The sequence below is a fragment of the Oncorhynchus mykiss genome, chromosome 13 (genome assembly GCF_057628025.1).
Source record: "Oncorhynchus mykiss isolate SJ-2025 chromosome 13, ASM5762802v1, whole genome shotgun sequence".
NCBI lineage: Eukaryota > Metazoa > Chordata > Actinopteri > Salmoniformes > Salmonidae > Oncorhynchus > Oncorhynchus mykiss.
The window spans coordinates 11,484,317-11,501,059 of record NC_143034.1 but is presented as its reverse complement, the minus strand read 5'-3'; the positions used below and the strand labels follow the sequence as shown (position 1 = coordinate 11,501,059).

Sequence of the window (16,743 nt, the reverse complement as noted above, 5' to 3'; positions counted from 1 at the left end):
ATATTACCCATAAACACATCTACATATAAAACAATAGTCCTCCCCAGTAGAGTCATATTACCCATAAACACATCTACATATAAAACAATAGTCCTCCCCAGTAGAGTCATATTACCCATAAACACATCTACATATAAAACAATAGTCCTCCCCAGTAGAGTCATATTACCCATAAACACATCTACATATAAAACAATAGTCCTCCCCAGTAGAGTCATATTACCCATAAACACATCTACATATAAAACAATAGTCCTCCCCAGTAGAGTCATATTACCCATAAACACATCTACATATAAAACAATAGTCCTCCCCAGTAGAGTCATATTACCCATAAACACATCTACATATAAAACAATAGTCCTCCCCAGTAGAGTCATATTACCCATAAACACATCTACATATAAAACAATAGTCCTCCCCAGTAGAGTCATATTACCCATAAACACATCTACATATAAAACAATAGTCCACCCCAGTAGAGTCATATTACCCATAAACACATCTACATATAAAACAATAGTCCTCCCCAGTGGATCAGTCATATTACCCATAAACACACCTACATATAAAACAATAGTCCTCCCCAGTAGATCAGTCATATTACCCATAAACACACCTACATATAAAACAATAGTCCTCCCCAGTAGAGTCATATTACCCATAAACACATCTACATATAAAACAATAGTCCACCCCAGTAGAGTCATATTACCCATAAACACATCTACATATAAAACAATAGTCCTCCCCAGTAGAGTCATATTACCCATAAACACATCTACATATAAAACAATAGTCCACCCCAGTAGAGTCATATTACCCATAAACACATCTACATATAAAACAATAGTCCACCCCAGTAGAGTCATATTACCCATAAACACATCTACATATAAAACAATAGTCCACCCCAGTAGAGTCATATTACCCATAAACACATCTACATATAAAACAATAGTCCACCCCAGTAGAGTCATATTACCCATAAACACATCTACATATAAAACAATAGTCCTCCCCAGTAGAGTCATATTACCCATAAACACATCTACATATAAAACAATAGTCCTCCCCAGTAGAGTCATATTACCCATAAACACATCTACATATAAAACAATAGTCCTCCCCAGTAGAGTCATATTACCCATAAACACATCTACATATAAAACAATAGTCCTCCCCAGTAGAGTCATATTACCCATAAAAACATCTACATATAAAACAATAGTCCACCCCAGTAGAGTCATATTACCCATAAACACATCTACATATAAAACAATAGTCCTCCCCAGTAGAGTCATATTACCCATAAAAACACCAGAAATGGTTCCAATGATTTTTCATGCCATTAATATTTCACGTCGTGAATTGCACAAACATTTACTGGGCATTCGGAAAGTATTCAGACCCCTTCCTTTTTGCCACGCTTTGTCACGTTACAGCCTAGTTCTAAAATGTATTAAATAAATGTTTTTCCTCAATCTACCCCCAATACCCCATAATGACAAAGCAAAAACTGTGCAAATGTATTAAAAATTTAAAAACAGAAATATCTTATTAACATTAGTATTCAGACCCTTTGCTATGAGACTCAAAATTGAGTTCAGGTGCATCCTGTTTGCATTGATCATCCTTGAGATGTTTCAACAACTTGACTGGAGTCCACCTGTGGTAAATTCAATTGATTGGACATGATTGGGAAAGGCACACACCTGTCTATATAAGGTCCCACAGTCGACAGTGCATGTCAGAGCAAACACCATGCCATGAGGTCAAAGGAATTGTCTGTAGAGCTCCGAGACAGGATTGTGTTGGGGCACAGATCTGGGGAAGGGTACCAAAACATTTCAGCAGCATTGAAGGTCCCCAAGAACACAGTGGCCTCCATCATTCTTAAATGGAAGAAGTTTGGAACCACCAAGACTCTTCCTAGAGCTGGTCGCCCTGCCAAACTGAGCAATCGGGGGAGAAGGGCCTTGGAGGTGGAGGTGACCAAGAACCTGATTGTCAGTCTGACAGAGCTCCAGAGTTCCTCTGTGGAAAACCTTCCAGAAGGACAACCATCTCTGCAGCACTACACCAATCAGGCCTTTATGATAGAGTGGCCAGACAGAAGCCACTCCTTAGTAAAAGTCACATGACAGCCCGCTTGGATTTTTCCAAGAGGCAACTAAAGGACTCTCAGAACATTCTCTGGTCGGATGAAACCAAAATTGAACTCTTTGGCCTGAATGCCAAGTGTCACGTCTGGAGGAAACCTGGCACTATCCCTACGGTGAAGCATGGTGGTGGCAGCATCATGCTGTGGGGATGTTTTTCAGCGACCGGGACTGGGAGACTAGTCAGGATCGAGGGAAAGATGAACGGAGCAAAGTACAGAGAGACCCTTGATGAAAACCTGCTCCAGAGCGCTCAGTACCCTAAGCAACGACCCTTAGCACACAGCCAATAAACTCCCCAAATACAGGTGTGCCAAGCTTGTAGCATCATATCCAAGAAGACTCTAGGCTGTAATCTCTGCCCAAGGTGCTTCAACAAAGTACTGAGTAAAGGGTCTGAATATTTACGTAAATGTGATGTTTCCATTTTATATTTTGTATTTTTTTGCTACAATAATTGTCATTATGGGGTATTGTGATGTCATTATGGGGTATTGTGATGTCATTATGGGGTATTGTGATGTCATTATGGGGTATTGTGATGTCATTATGGGTTATTGTATGTATATTGATGAGGGAAAAAACGATTTAATCAATTTTAAGAATTAGGCTGTAACGTAACAAAATCTGGAAAAAAGTCAAGGGGTCTGAATACTTTCTGAATGCACTGTACCTTGGCGTGATGTTTTAACAGCCGTGTAATTCTCTCGAACAGTGTGAGTTTTACCAATATATCCACCTAAATTTCCTCCAAAAAAATGGACATGCTAATTGTTGACAAACGTTACCTTGTCCGGCGGGAGAGATTTGCGCGGTTATCAACACATCACACCAGTGTAAGCCTACACCAGACACAGACCAGGTTATCACCATGTCACACCAGTGTAAGCCTACACCAGACACAGACCAGGTTATCAACAAGTCACACCAGTGTAAGCCTACACCAGACACAGACCAGGTTATCAACAAGTCACACCAGTGTAAGCCTACACCAGACACAGACCAGGTTATCACCATGTCACACCAGTGTAAGCCTACACCAGACACAGACCAGGTTATCAACAAGTCACACCAGTGTAAGCCTACACCAGACACAGACCAGGTTATCACCATGTCACACCAGTGTAAGCCTACACCAGACACAGACCAGGTTATCAACAAGTCACACCAGTGTAAGCCTACACCAGACACAGACCAGGTTATCAACAAGTCACACCAGTGTAAGCCTACACCAGACACAGACCAGGTTATCACCATGTCACACCAGTGTAAGCCTACACCAGACACAGACCAGGTTATCAACAAGTCACACCAGTGTAAGCCTACACCAGACACAGACCAGGTTATCACCTCGTCACACCAGTGTAAGCCTACACCAGACACAGACCAGGTTATCAACAAGTCACACCAGTGTAAGCCTACACCAGACACAGACCAGGTTATCAACAAGTCACACCAGTGTAAGCCTACACCAGACACAGACCAGGTTATCACCATGTCACACCAGTGTAAGCCTACACCAGACACAGACCAGGTTATCAACAAGTCACACCAGTGTAAGCCTACACCAGACACAGACCAGGTTATCAACAAGTCACACCAGTGTAAGCCTACACCAGACACAGACCAGGTTATCAACACGTCACACCAGTGTAAGCCTACACCAGACACAGACCAGGTTATCAACACGTCACACCAGTGTAAGCCTACACCAGACACAGACCAGGTTATCAACAAGTCACACCAGTGTAAGCCTACACCAGACACAGACCAGGTTATCAACAAGTCACACCAGTGTAAGCCTACACCAGACACAGACCAGGTTATCACCATGTCACACCAGTGTAAGCCTACACCAGACACAGACCAGGTTATCAACAAGTCACACCAGTGTAAGCCTACACCAGACACAGACCAGGTTATCAACACGTCACACCAGTGTAAGCCTACACCAGACACAGACCAGGTTATCAACACGTCACACCAGTGTAAGCCTACACCAGACACAGACCAGGTTATCAACACATCACACCAGTGTAAGCCTACACCAGACACAGACCAGGTTATCAACACATCACACCAGTGTAAGCCTACACCAGACACAGACCAGGTTATCAACACATCACACCAGTGTAAGCCTACACCAGACACAGACCAGGTTATCAACACATCACACCAGTGTAAGCCTACACCAGACACAGACCAGGTTATCAACACATCACACCAGTGTAAGCCTACACCAGACACAGACCTTGAATAAAAGTAGTTCCAAAATCCCAGATGGAAAAATGAATTGTGAAAAAAACGATTGGAACCATTTCTGGGTTTTATGACTCATACTGTAGGACTCAATACTTGATAACTTTGAACTTCAAATGTTTTCTTTGTGTATTTGTATATTTTACAGACTCTTGAAAGATCAGCCTTTCATGCATGGGCTGAGAGATATCCTAACTAACAAGTTTTACCTGCCGACCTCCCGGCCCCTCCAGAGACCACCATGCCCCCTCCCAGGTCAGCCCCTCCAGGGACCATGCCCCCTCCCAGGCCGGCTCCCTCCAGCAGATGCTTATACTGCTGGATCTCCATCTCTAGACGACTCTTGATGTTCAGAAGGATCTGGGAGAGCGAGCGAGAGAGGGGGAGGTAGAGAGCGAGAGAGGGGGAGGTAGAGAGAGAGAAAGAGAAAGACAGAGGGGGAGAGTAGGTAGAGAGGGTGGTAAAGAGAGAGGGGGTAGAGCGAGAGGAGGGAGAGAGAGTGGTAGAGAGAGGGGGGGAGAGGGTGGTAAAGAGAGAGGGGGTAGAGAGAGAGGAGGGAGAGAGGGTGGTAGAGAGAGGGGGGAGAGGGTGGTAGAGAGAGGGGGGGAGAGGGTGGTAGAGAGAGGGGGGGGGGAGAGGGTGGTAAAGAGAGAGGGGGTAGAGAGAGAGGAGGGAGAGGGTGGTATAGAGAGACGGGAGGGAGAGGGTGATAGAGAGAGAGGGGAGTGGGAGAGAGGGAGAGAAGTGGAGAGGTAATTTATGATTGAGCCGGCATTCACAGCGCTTACCATGAATGCGATATCCATGCTGGAGAAATTACGTATTGTTAGCTGCTCTGTAACGCTCCTCTGTAACGCTCCTCTGTAACGCTCCTCTCTAACGCTCCTCTGTAACGCTCCTCTGTAACGCTCCTCTGTAACGCTCCTCTGTAACGCTCCTCTGTAACGCTCCTCTGTAACGCTCCTCTGTAACGCTCCTCTGTAACGCTGCTCTGTAACGCTCCTCTGTAACGCTCCTCTCTAACGCTGCTCTGTAACGCTCCTCTGTAACGCTCCTCTCTAACGCTCCTCTGTAACGCTCCTCTCTAAGGCTCCTCTCTAACGCTCCTCTCTAACGCTCCTCTGTAACGCTCCTCTGTAACGCTCCTCTGTAACGCTCCTCTGTAACGCTCCTCTGTAACGCTCCTCTGTAACGCTCCTCTCTAAGGCTCCTCTCTAACGCTCCTCTCTAACGCTCCTCTGTAACGCTCCTCTGTAACGCTCCTCTGTAACGCTCCTCTGTAACGCTCCTCTGTAACGCTCCTCTGTAACGCTCCTCTGTAACGCTCCTCTGTAACGCTCCTCTGTAACGCTCCTCTCTAAGGCTCCTCTCTAACGCTCCTCTCTAACGCTCCTCTGTAACGCTCCTCTGTAACGCTCCTCTGTAACGCTCCTCTGTAACGCTCCTCTCTAACGCTCCTCTCTAACGCTCCTCTCTAACGCTCCTCTCTAACGCTCCTCTCTAACGCTCCTCTGTAACGCTCCTCTCTAAGGCTCCTCTCTAAGGCTCCTCTCTAACGCTCCTCTGTAACGCTCCTCTGTAACGCTCCTCTGTAACGCTCCTCTGTAACGCTCCTCTCTAACGCTCCTCTGTAACGCTCCTCTGTAACGCTCCTCTGTAACGCTCCTCTGTAACGCTCCTCTGTAACGCTCCTCTGTAACGCTCCTCTGTAACGCTCCTCTCTAAGGCTCCTCTCTAAGGCTCCTCTCTAACGCTCCTCTCTAACGCTCCTCTCTAACGCTCCTCTCTAAGGCTCCTCTGTAACGCTCCTCTGTAACGCTCCTCTCTAAGGCTCCTCTCTAACGCTCCTCTCTAACGCTCCTCTCTAACGCTCCTCTGTAACGCTCCTCTGTAACGCTCCTCTCTAACGCTCCTCTGTAACGCTCCTCTGTAACGCTCCTCTGTAACGCTCCTCTGTAACGCTCCTCTGTAACGCTCCTCTGTAACGCTCCTCTCTAACGCTCCTCTCTAACGCTCCTCTCTAAGGCTCCTCTGTAACGCTCCTCTGTAACGCTGCTCTGTAACGCCCCTGCAACGCTGCTCTGTAACGCTGCTCTCTAACGCTCCTCTGTAACGCTCCTCTGTAACGCTCCTCTGTAACGCTCCTCTGTAACGCTCCTCTCTAAGGCTCCTCTCTAAGGCTCCTCTCTAACGCTCCTCTCTAACGCTCCTCTGTAACGCTCCTCTCTAACGCTCCTCTCTAAGGCTCCTCTCTAAGGCTCCTCTCTAACGCTCCTCTCTAACGCTCCTCTCTAACGCTCCTCTCTAAGGCTCCTCTGTAACGCTCCTCTGTAACGCTGCTCTGTAACGCTCCTGCAACGCTGCTCTGTAACGCTGCTCTCTAACGCTCCTCTCTAACGCTCCTCTCTAACGCTCCTCTCTAACGCTCCTCTCTAAGGCTCCTCTGTAACGCTCCTCTGTAACGCTGCTCTGTAACGCTCCTGCAACGCTGCTCTGTAACGCTGCTCTCTAACGCTCCTCTGTAACGCTCCTCTCTAACGCTCCTCTCTAACGCTCCTCTCTAACGCTCCTCTCTAACGCTCCTCTCTAACGCTCCTCTGTAACGCTCCTCTGTAACGCTGCTCTCTAACGCTCCTCTCTAACGCTCCTCTCTAACGCTCCTCTGTAACACTGCTCTATAACGCTGCTCTGTAACACACCTTGGATTGAATCCCTAATCAGTGTTTGTGAGTGATTCCGTATAGAGGTATGGTGACTGTACCTGGTAGTCCTGGCTCTGCTCAGTGGTGCTGGCCCTTATGGAGGTCAGTTCTCCCTCCAGGCCCATCACCTTGCCACTATACCCAGACAGACGTTGCTGGAACTGGGACTGAACCTCCAACAGCCTGGCCTCTAGGTTCGCCATCTGGAGGAGGGCCGGGTGGGGGACAAACACAGAGAGAGAGACACGAAGGAAACACACACAGGCGCACACACACACACACACACAGAAGACACACACACACACATTTAGCATGACAGGGATTAGAAATGGGGACATTTGGGGAGTATAGTGAGTGAGTGGGCATGGTACCCACCCCACCCCATACATGGTCCTTGGTATTCCATCTGTAGGGTTTCTCTAGTGTGTGTGTGTGTGTGTGTGTGTGTGTGTGACCCACCCCCATACGTAGTCCCTGGTATTCCATCTGTAGGGTCTGGTAGCGGTTCCGTAACTCTGTCATCTCCGACGTGGTCGTCGTGGTCGTCTCCATCACCACCGCCGACTCTGCCTGCTTCATCTCCACCTGACACACACAGAGAGAGACACAAGTCACACACACACACAGAGAGAGAGACATGTCACACACACACACACTCAGCACCTCTGATACATCTTTTAATGTTGGCCTGTGGTAGTGCCTGCGTTGGCGTGGTAACAGACCTGTTTCATGTACCAGGCCTCGGCCTGTCTGCGGTTTTTCTCCACGGCCGCCTCGTACTCCGACCTGACTTCAGCCAGCATCAGAGACAGGTCCTGGCTCTTAGTAGCCTGGACATCCACGTTCACCTGGCCCGTCATCCCCCCACGCATGGACAACAGCTCCTAGAGAGGTCACAGGTTAGGGGTCAGAGGGTGAGAGAGACCGAGAGAAACACAGCGGGAGAGAGCGAGAGACAGGCGTGCCCTCACCTCTTCATGGCTCTTCGCCATGGAGACCCGTTCGTTCTCGTACCCCTGCAGGTCCTGCATCGTGGCTGTGATGTTCATCTCAAACTCCCGCTGCAGGTTCCTCAGACCTCCGATGTCCCCCTCCACACACTGGCGCAAAGACAGCTCATTCTCCCACCTGGCAGAAATACAATGAACAGAGATGACACCATATTAACAGGCCCAGAGAGATGAGTGACAGATCCGTTAGCTCTTTGGGGTTTTAGGCTGGGTATCTGTAAAGCCCTTTTGTGACAGCTGCTGATGCAAAAAGGGCTTTAACTCTACAGGATCGATGGGTCCCCCGAGGGACGATTGAGTTAACGTAGGCTAATGTGATTAGCATGAGGTTGTAAGTAACAAAAACATATCCCAGGACATAGACATATCTGATATGGGTAGAAAGCTTACATTCTTGTTAATCTAACTGCACTGTCCAATTTACAGTAGCTATTGCAGTGAAAGAATACCATGCTATTGTTTGAGGAGAGTGCACAGTTATGAACTTGAAAATGTGTTAATAAACCAATTAGGCACATTTGGGCAGTCTTGATACAACATTTTGAACAGATATGCAATGGTTCATTTGATCAGTCTAAAACATTGTGCACGCACTGCTGCCATCTACTGGCCAAAATCTAAATTGCGCCTGGGCTGAAATAATACATTATGGCCTTTCTCTTGCATTTAAAAGATGATGCTACAAAAAAAATACAAACAACGCCTGTTTTTTTCTTTGTATTATCTTTGACCAGATCTAATGAGTTATATTTTCCTACATTAATTTAACATTTCCACAAACTTCAAAGTGTTTCCTTTCAAATGTTATCAAGAATATGCATATCCTTGCTTCAGGGCCTGAGCTACCGGCAGTTAGATTTGGGTATGTCATTTTAGGCGAAAATTGAAAAAAGGGGCGGATCCTTAGGAGGTTGTTTATTAAGAAAGGACTGTGATTGATTAACTGCAAGATAAGGCCCAATACGACTAGTTCATAGCCTACACGCTACACACAGTGAGCATTTCAACCATAGAAACAGAATCATTGTAGTTCTATTGTTTCAACACCGGGTCAGGTGAACTCGATAACTGCCATGGTTTTGTTGTAAGAAATGTATGTTTTGTCTGAGAGTGATAGATAATGAAGAAAATCAGTGGGGTTACAACTACAAGCAAAGACCCTATAGAAGAAGCCTATGATAACGGTGAGCATTTCATCTCCCGAACCAAAGCTGTTAGCCTGGGCACCTGTCTGTCAGTGCTGTCGTTCCACTCCTTGCCACTCCCTGTTTGGAATGTGACACGGAGTGGAATGTTAGCACAGACAGACTGGTACCAAGCTAACAGCTGTGTCTTCTAACTCACGTCCTTGCCATTTCCTGACGACTAATTGTCCAATAGACTTGGTCTGTAGGAGAAGATGAGGATTAAGTAATGAATAGTGTTGTTTGGACTATCTATAGGCTACAACTGATTGAATTATTTTCTTTACCGGTATCTACTTCATTGAGACATAGTGTACATATTGTTGTGTATATATTGTTGATTAATTATATAGGTAACAACTGGTATCTACTTCATTGAGACATAGTGTACATATTGCTGTGTATATATTGTTGATTAATTATATAGGTAACAACTGTAATCTACTTCATTGAGACATAGTGTACATATTGCTGTGTATATATTGTTGATTAATTATATAGGTAACAACTGGTATCTACTTCATTGAGACATAGTGTACATATTGCTGTGTATATATTGTTGATTAATTATATAGGTAACAACTGGTAACTACTTCATTGAGACATAGTGTACATATTGCTGTGTATATATTGTTGATTAATTATATAGGTAACAACTGGTATCTACTTAAATGAGACATAGTGTACATATTGCTGTGTATATATTGTTGATTAATTATATAGGTAACAACTGGTAACTACTTCATTGAGACATAGTGTACATATTGCTGTGTATAAATTGTTGATTAATTATATAGGTAACAACGGGTAACTACTTCATTGAGACATAGTGTACATATTGCTGTGTATATATTGTTGATTAATTATATAGGTAACAACTGGTATCTACTTAAATGAGACATAGTGTACATATTGCTGTGTATAAATTGTTGATTAATTATATAGGTAACAACGGGTAACTACTTCATTGAGACATAGTGTACATATTGCTGTGTATATATTGTTGATTAATTATATAGGTAACAACTGGTATCTACTTCATTGAGACATAGTGTACATATTGCTGTGTATATATTGTTGATTAATTATATAGGTAACAACTGGTATCTACTTCATTGAGACATAGTGTACATATTGCTGTGTATATATTGTTGATTAATTATATAGGTAACAACTGGTATCTACTTCATTGAGACATAGTGTACATATTGCTGTGTATATATTGTTGATTAATTATATAGGTAACAACTGGTATCTACTTAAATGAGACATAGTGTACATATTGCTGTGTATATATTGTTGATTAATTATATAGGTAACAACTGGTATCTACTTCATTGAGACATAGTGTACATATTGCTGTGTATATATTGTTGATTAATTATATAGGTAACAACTGGTATCTACTTAATTGAGACATAGTGTACATATTGCTGTGTATATATTGTTGATTAATTATATAGGTAACAACTGGTATCTACTTAAATGAGACATAGTGTACATATTGCTGTGTATATATTGTTGATTAATTATATAGGTAACAACTGGTATCTACTTCATTGAGACATAGTGTACATCTTGCTGTGTATATATTGTTGATTAATTATATAGGTAACAACTGGTATCTACTTAAATGAGACATAGTGTACATATTGCTGTGTATATATTGTTGATTAATTATATAGGTAACAACTGGTATCTACTTCATTGAGACATAGTGTACATATTGCTGTGTATATATTGTTGATTAATTATATAGGTAACAACTGGTATCTACTTAATTGAGACATAGTGTACATATTGCTGTGTATATATTGTTGATTAATTATATAGGTAACAACTGGTATCTACTTAAATGAGACATAGTGTACATATTGCTGTGTATATATTGTTGATTAATTATATAGGTAACAACTGGTATCTACTTAAATGAGACATAGTGTACATATTGCTGTGTATATATTGTTGATTAATTATATAGGTAACAACTGGTATCTACTTAAATGAGACATAGTGTACATATTGCTGTGTATATATTGTTGATTAATTATATAGGTAACAACTGGTAACTACTTCATTGAGACATAGTGTACATATTGCTGTGTATATATTGTTGATTAATTATATAGGTAACAACTGGTAACTACTTCATTGAGACAGTGTATATATTGTTGTGTATATATTGTTGATTAATTATATAGGTAACAACTGGTATCTACTTCATTGAGACATAGTGTACATATTGCTGTGTATATATTGTTGATTAATTATATAGGTAACAACTGGTATCTACTTCATTGAGACAGTGTATATATTGTTGATTAACTATATAGGTAACAACTGTGTGAGAGTGGTGCATAAAGAACCATTCTCCTCCAGGACATAAAACCTGTTTCACTGTTCAGGATATGTCCACTACGTATCACTGAGACACCTTAATGAAGAAAATAATTCAATCAAGTTTGCATGACAATCTACTCAGAATGTTGCCAAGGACAATAAACTATTCATCCATCCATCCAATCACTCATCCATCCATCCTACTTGACTCTGAAGTCGTCAGCAGTCAGCTTGGCGTTGTCGATCTCCACAGCAATCTGAGTGTTCTGTATCAGGAAACCCATGAGCTGCAGACAGAGACAGGAGTCAGACACTGTGTGTGTGTGTGTGTGTGTGTGTGTGTGTGTGTGTGTGTGTGTGTGTGTGTGTGTGTGTGTGTGTGTGTGTGTGTGTGTGTCCGTCCCAGTCCCACAAGCCATTTGACAAATGATGATGCTTTTCAAAAATATCATATAATTTTTTTGAGAAATTATTTCCAAAGACGTTTTTTAGGGCATGTAGTAAGATATTCAAATGATCTACTCAATAACATACCCATAATGCACTCAACAACATACCCCATAACGCACTCAACAACATACCCCATAACGCACTCAACAACATACCCCATAACGCACTCAACAACATACCCCATAACGCACTCAACAACGTACCCCATAATGCACTCAACAACGTACCCCATAATGAGCTCAACAACGTACCCCATAATGCACTCAACAACGTACCCAATAATGAGCTCAATAACATACCCCATAATGCACTCAACAACGTACCCCATAATGCACTCAACAACGTACCCAATAATGAGCTCAATAACATACCCAATAATGAGCTCAATAACATACCCCATAATGCACTCAACAACGTACCCCATAATGCACTCAACAACGTACCCAATAATGAGCTCAATAACATACCCAATAATGTATTCAATAAAGTACCTCATAATGTTCTCAATAACCATAATGCACTCAATAACGTACTCAATGATATACCCCATAATGCACTCAATAACATGCCCCATAATGCACTCAATAAAATACCTCATAATATACCCAATAACCATAATGCACTCAACAACATACCCCATAATGCACTCAACAACATACCCCATAATTCACTCAGTAACATACCCCATAATTCACTCAGTAACATACCCCATAATGCACTCAACAACATACCCCATAATGCACTCAACAACGTACCCCATAATGCACTCAACAACTTACCCCATAATGTACTCAGCAACATATCCCATAATGTACTCAATAACATACCCCATAATGCACTCAACAACATATCCCATAATGCACTCAACAACATACCCCATAATGCACTCAACAACATATCCCATAATGCACTCAACAACATATCCCATAATGCACTCAACAACATACCCCATAATGCACTCAACAACATACACCATAATGCACTCAATAAAGTACCTCATAATGTATTCAATAACCATAATGTACTCAATAACCATAATGCATTCAATGACATACCTCATAATGCACTCAACAACATACCCAATAATGTACTCAATAAAGTACCTCATAATGTATTCAATAACCATAATGCACTCAATAACATACCCCATAATGCACTCAATAACATACCCCATAATGCACTCAATAATACCCTATAATGTGCTCAATAATATACCCCATAATGCACTCAATAATATACCCCATAATGCACTCAACAACATACCCCATAATGCACTCAACGACATACCCCATTATGCTTTCCACGACATACCCCATAATGCACTCAACGACATACCCCATAATGCACTCAACGACATACCCCATAATGCACTCAACGACATACCGCATAATGCACTCAACGACATACCCCATAATGCACTCAACGACATACCCCATAATGCACTCAACGACATATGACTATAGCAAATATAGATAAGGTAATCTACAATACTGGATATTATTTTAACAAAAACATCGCAAGACATTTAGCAGTGGGCTCCCACTGGGCACATACTGTATGTCAATTCAATGTCTGTCCCACATTGGTTCAACGTAATATAATTGAAATTATGTGGGAACAACGTTGATTGAACCAGTGTGTCTCCCGTGGGATAGTTATTGTGCGCTTTTACGCACAACTTTTACAATTGGCAAGCTCGCTCAGGGAGAGAGATAGTTTTAACGCCTACCTGCTCCATGAGTGGTTTGAGTGTTGCGTCGTAGATGGTCAGGTCGTGCGCCTCCACCTTGTTGAAGGTGAAGGTCTTCAGCTTCTCCTCCAGCTGGTGGTTGGTGGCCTCCAGCTGGCGAACCTTCTCCATGTAGGTTGCCAGGCGGTCGTTCAGGTTGTGCATGTGCTGCTTCTCGTTACCGGCGAACCCGAGGGACGTGTCCTCAACACCTCCACCGTACCCGAAACCTCCTCCTCCACCGCCTCCACCACCACCGAACATCCCGCTGCCACTGCCACCGGTGCTCATCCCACTCCCCAGACCTGCCATGTGGCTGGAGGATGACATCCTGAACCCTCCTCCTCCACCGTCTCCAAAGCCCATTCTGCTCCCGAAGCTGGAGCGCATTGACGAACCCCCGGCGGAGGACAATGCCATCTTCCGGCTCCCGAACCCGGAGAAAGAGTTGGCGGAGAACCGCTGCTTCCCGGACAGACTCATCGATCACGATTACAACAATGACTATGGCCTAGCTGAGAGAAAGAGACTGCCTATCTTTCAGTCTTCTGTCCTCTACCGCTACTGCTGCTTGTGCTGCTGCTGAGGTGGCGAGGGTCTGAAGCGGCTGAGAGAGCCTGTGACCGCGGCTACTGTCACCGAGCGTCAAGTGTTAATATCCTGAGTATTAAGTGATGGATATATATATAGAGCGGCACTGGCTCGCTCTCCACGCCCCGGTAAAGCGCAATTGGCCACTGTTAGCCGAACCCCCCAGCCCCAGGCCAATGTTCCTTGATCTTTTGGGTGGAGCTGAAGGTACGGTGAGGTGAACTGTTTATTAATGTGACTGTCACGTGGCTAAGGGCGTGGCACTGCACACAGGACTCTGTGTAAAAGAAGTGCACTATGCAGTGATGTAAAGTACTTCATTAAGTAAAAAATCACTACTTACAATTGGGTACTCTAACCACCACTGGAAAGTAGTGCAGGGAATAGGGTGCCATTAGGGATGTACATTAGGGTAAAGTAGTGCACTATGTAGGGAATAGGGTGCCATTAGGGTAAAGTAGTGCACTATGTAGGGAATAGGGGGCCATTGGAGATGTACATTAGGGTAAAGTAGTGCACTATGTAGGGAATAGGGGGCCATTAGGGGTGTACATTAGGGTAAAGTAGTGCACTACGTAGGGAATAGGGGGCCATTAGGGTAAAGTAGTGCACTATGTAGGGAATAGGGGGCCATTAGGGATGTACATTAGGGTAAAGTAGTGCACTATGTAGGGAATAGGGGGCCATTAGGGTAAAGTAGTGCACTACGTAGGGAATAGGGTGCCATTAGGGTAAAGTAGTGCACTATGTAGGGAATAGGGGGCCATTAGAGATGTACATTAGGGTAAAGTAGTGCACTATGTAGGGAATAGGGGGCCATTAGGGGTGTACATTAGGGTAAAGTAGTGCACTACGTAGGGAATAGGGGGCCATTAGGGTAAAGTAGTGCACTATGTAGGGAATAAGGGGCCATTAGGGATGTACATTAGGGTAAAGTAGTGCACTATGTAGGGAATAGGGTGCCATTAGGGTAAAGTAGTGCACTACGTAGGGAATAGGGGGCCATTAGGGATGTACATTAGGGTAAAGTAGTGCACTACGTAGGGAATAGGGGGCCATTAGGGTAAAGTAGTGCACTATGTAGGGAATAGGGGGCCATTAGGGATGTACATTAGGGTAAAGTAGTGCACTATGTAGGGAATAGGGTGCCATTAGGGTAAAGTAGTGCACTACGTAGGGAATAGGGGGCCATTAGGGATGTACATTAGGGTAAAGTAGTACACTACGTAGGGAATAGGGGGCCATTAGGGTAAAGTAGTGCACTATGTAGGGAATAGGGGGCCATTAGGGATGTACATTAGGGTAAAGTAGTGCACTACGTAGGGAATAGGGGGCCATTAGGGATGTACATTAGGGTAAAGTAGTGCACTACATAGGGAATAGGGGGCCATTAGGGTAAAGTAGTGCACTATGTAGGGAATAGGGTGCCATTCGGGAAATAATCACAAGTGTTTTTCTATTACTTTTACATAATGGTCCATTAGTGCGGTTCTCATTAAGCAAAAATTCTGAATTTGTGGTGTGTGTGCGTGTGCGTGTGTGTGTGTGTGTGTGTCAGTCAGTTTGTGTGTACCATTGGGTGTGTGTCAGCCAGTTTGTGTGTACCATTGGGTGTGTGTCAGTTTGTGTAGGTGATGATCGTGACAGTTCATGATTGATTGTTGATTCAACACCAACATAATGACAGATGCCTGGCTGAGACAGGTCTACATGGCACAGAAAGGGATTCAATGCAAGTCACACTTGAATTTATGTAACCCAATCAAAACCCCCCCAGATGATGGCTTCTCTTTTAGACTTTTTGACTGATTCCAAATGAATAATAATAATAATAATAAATAATAATAATAAACAGTAACAGATAATAAAATAACAGAATAGAGGAGACACCCTTCGGGACAAATCCCTTCTTCGATTCCACCCACAGTGGGGAAAGATCTCTCCTTTCGTGATCCCACGGTTTGCAGCCAGCGCATTCACTCTGCCTGCAGCTGTGTGCAAAAAAAAGTGGCCCGGTTGCATTTCTTCACCAAGACCAAAGGGGTTGGGTGTTGTTGTTGTTCATCACAGCGTAAGTAATCAAATGAAGCATAACGATATTTGCATGAAGCTTCGAAGGGAAGGAATCGTTGAAATGCAGATATCAAAGATAGGTTTATTTAAAGTGTTGTTCGTGTGCGCCCTGCACAGCTCGGGGTCTCCCAACCGCGAGTCCTGTGCCTAAACGTTTGATACACATTTAAGATTGATTTACGGATTGTTGGAGAGAGGAAGAGTGGCGAGGGAGACACTGGAGGAGAGAGAAAGGGAGAGAGA

General features: G+C 43.7%; 1 protein-coding gene across 7 annotated transcripts in view; it reads right to left on the bottom strand.

Annotated features, from left to right (window-relative positions):
* Positions 1–14,503, bottom strand: part of LOC118940260 (uncharacterized) — a 28,864-nt gene extending 14,361 nt beyond the window's left edge. For 5 of the 7 annotated variants that reach the window (XM_090195128.1, XM_090195130.1, XM_090195131.1 and 2 more), the window contains exons 1-7: positions 13,837–14,503; positions 11,862–11,944; positions 8,095–8,251; positions 7,846–8,007; positions 7,583–7,708; positions 7,183–7,326; positions 4,631–4,781 (exon numbers count right to left, since the gene is read on the bottom strand). In XM_090195128.1, coding sequence (XP_090051254.1) covers positions 4,631–4,781; positions 7,183–7,326; positions 7,583–7,708; positions 7,846–8,007; positions 8,095–8,251; positions 11,862–11,944; positions 13,837–14,319 — 1,306 coding nt within the window. In that variant the 5' untranslated portion in view covers positions 14,320–14,503. The remainder of the gene's footprint in view (positions 1–4,630; positions 4,782–7,182; positions 7,327–7,582; positions 7,709–7,845; positions 8,008–8,094; positions 8,252–11,861; positions 11,945–13,836) is intronic. The other 2 variants (XM_090195133.1, XM_090195134.1) reach the window with 1 other exon arrangement.
* Between the last annotated feature and the right edge of the window lie 2,240 nt (positions 14,504–16,743).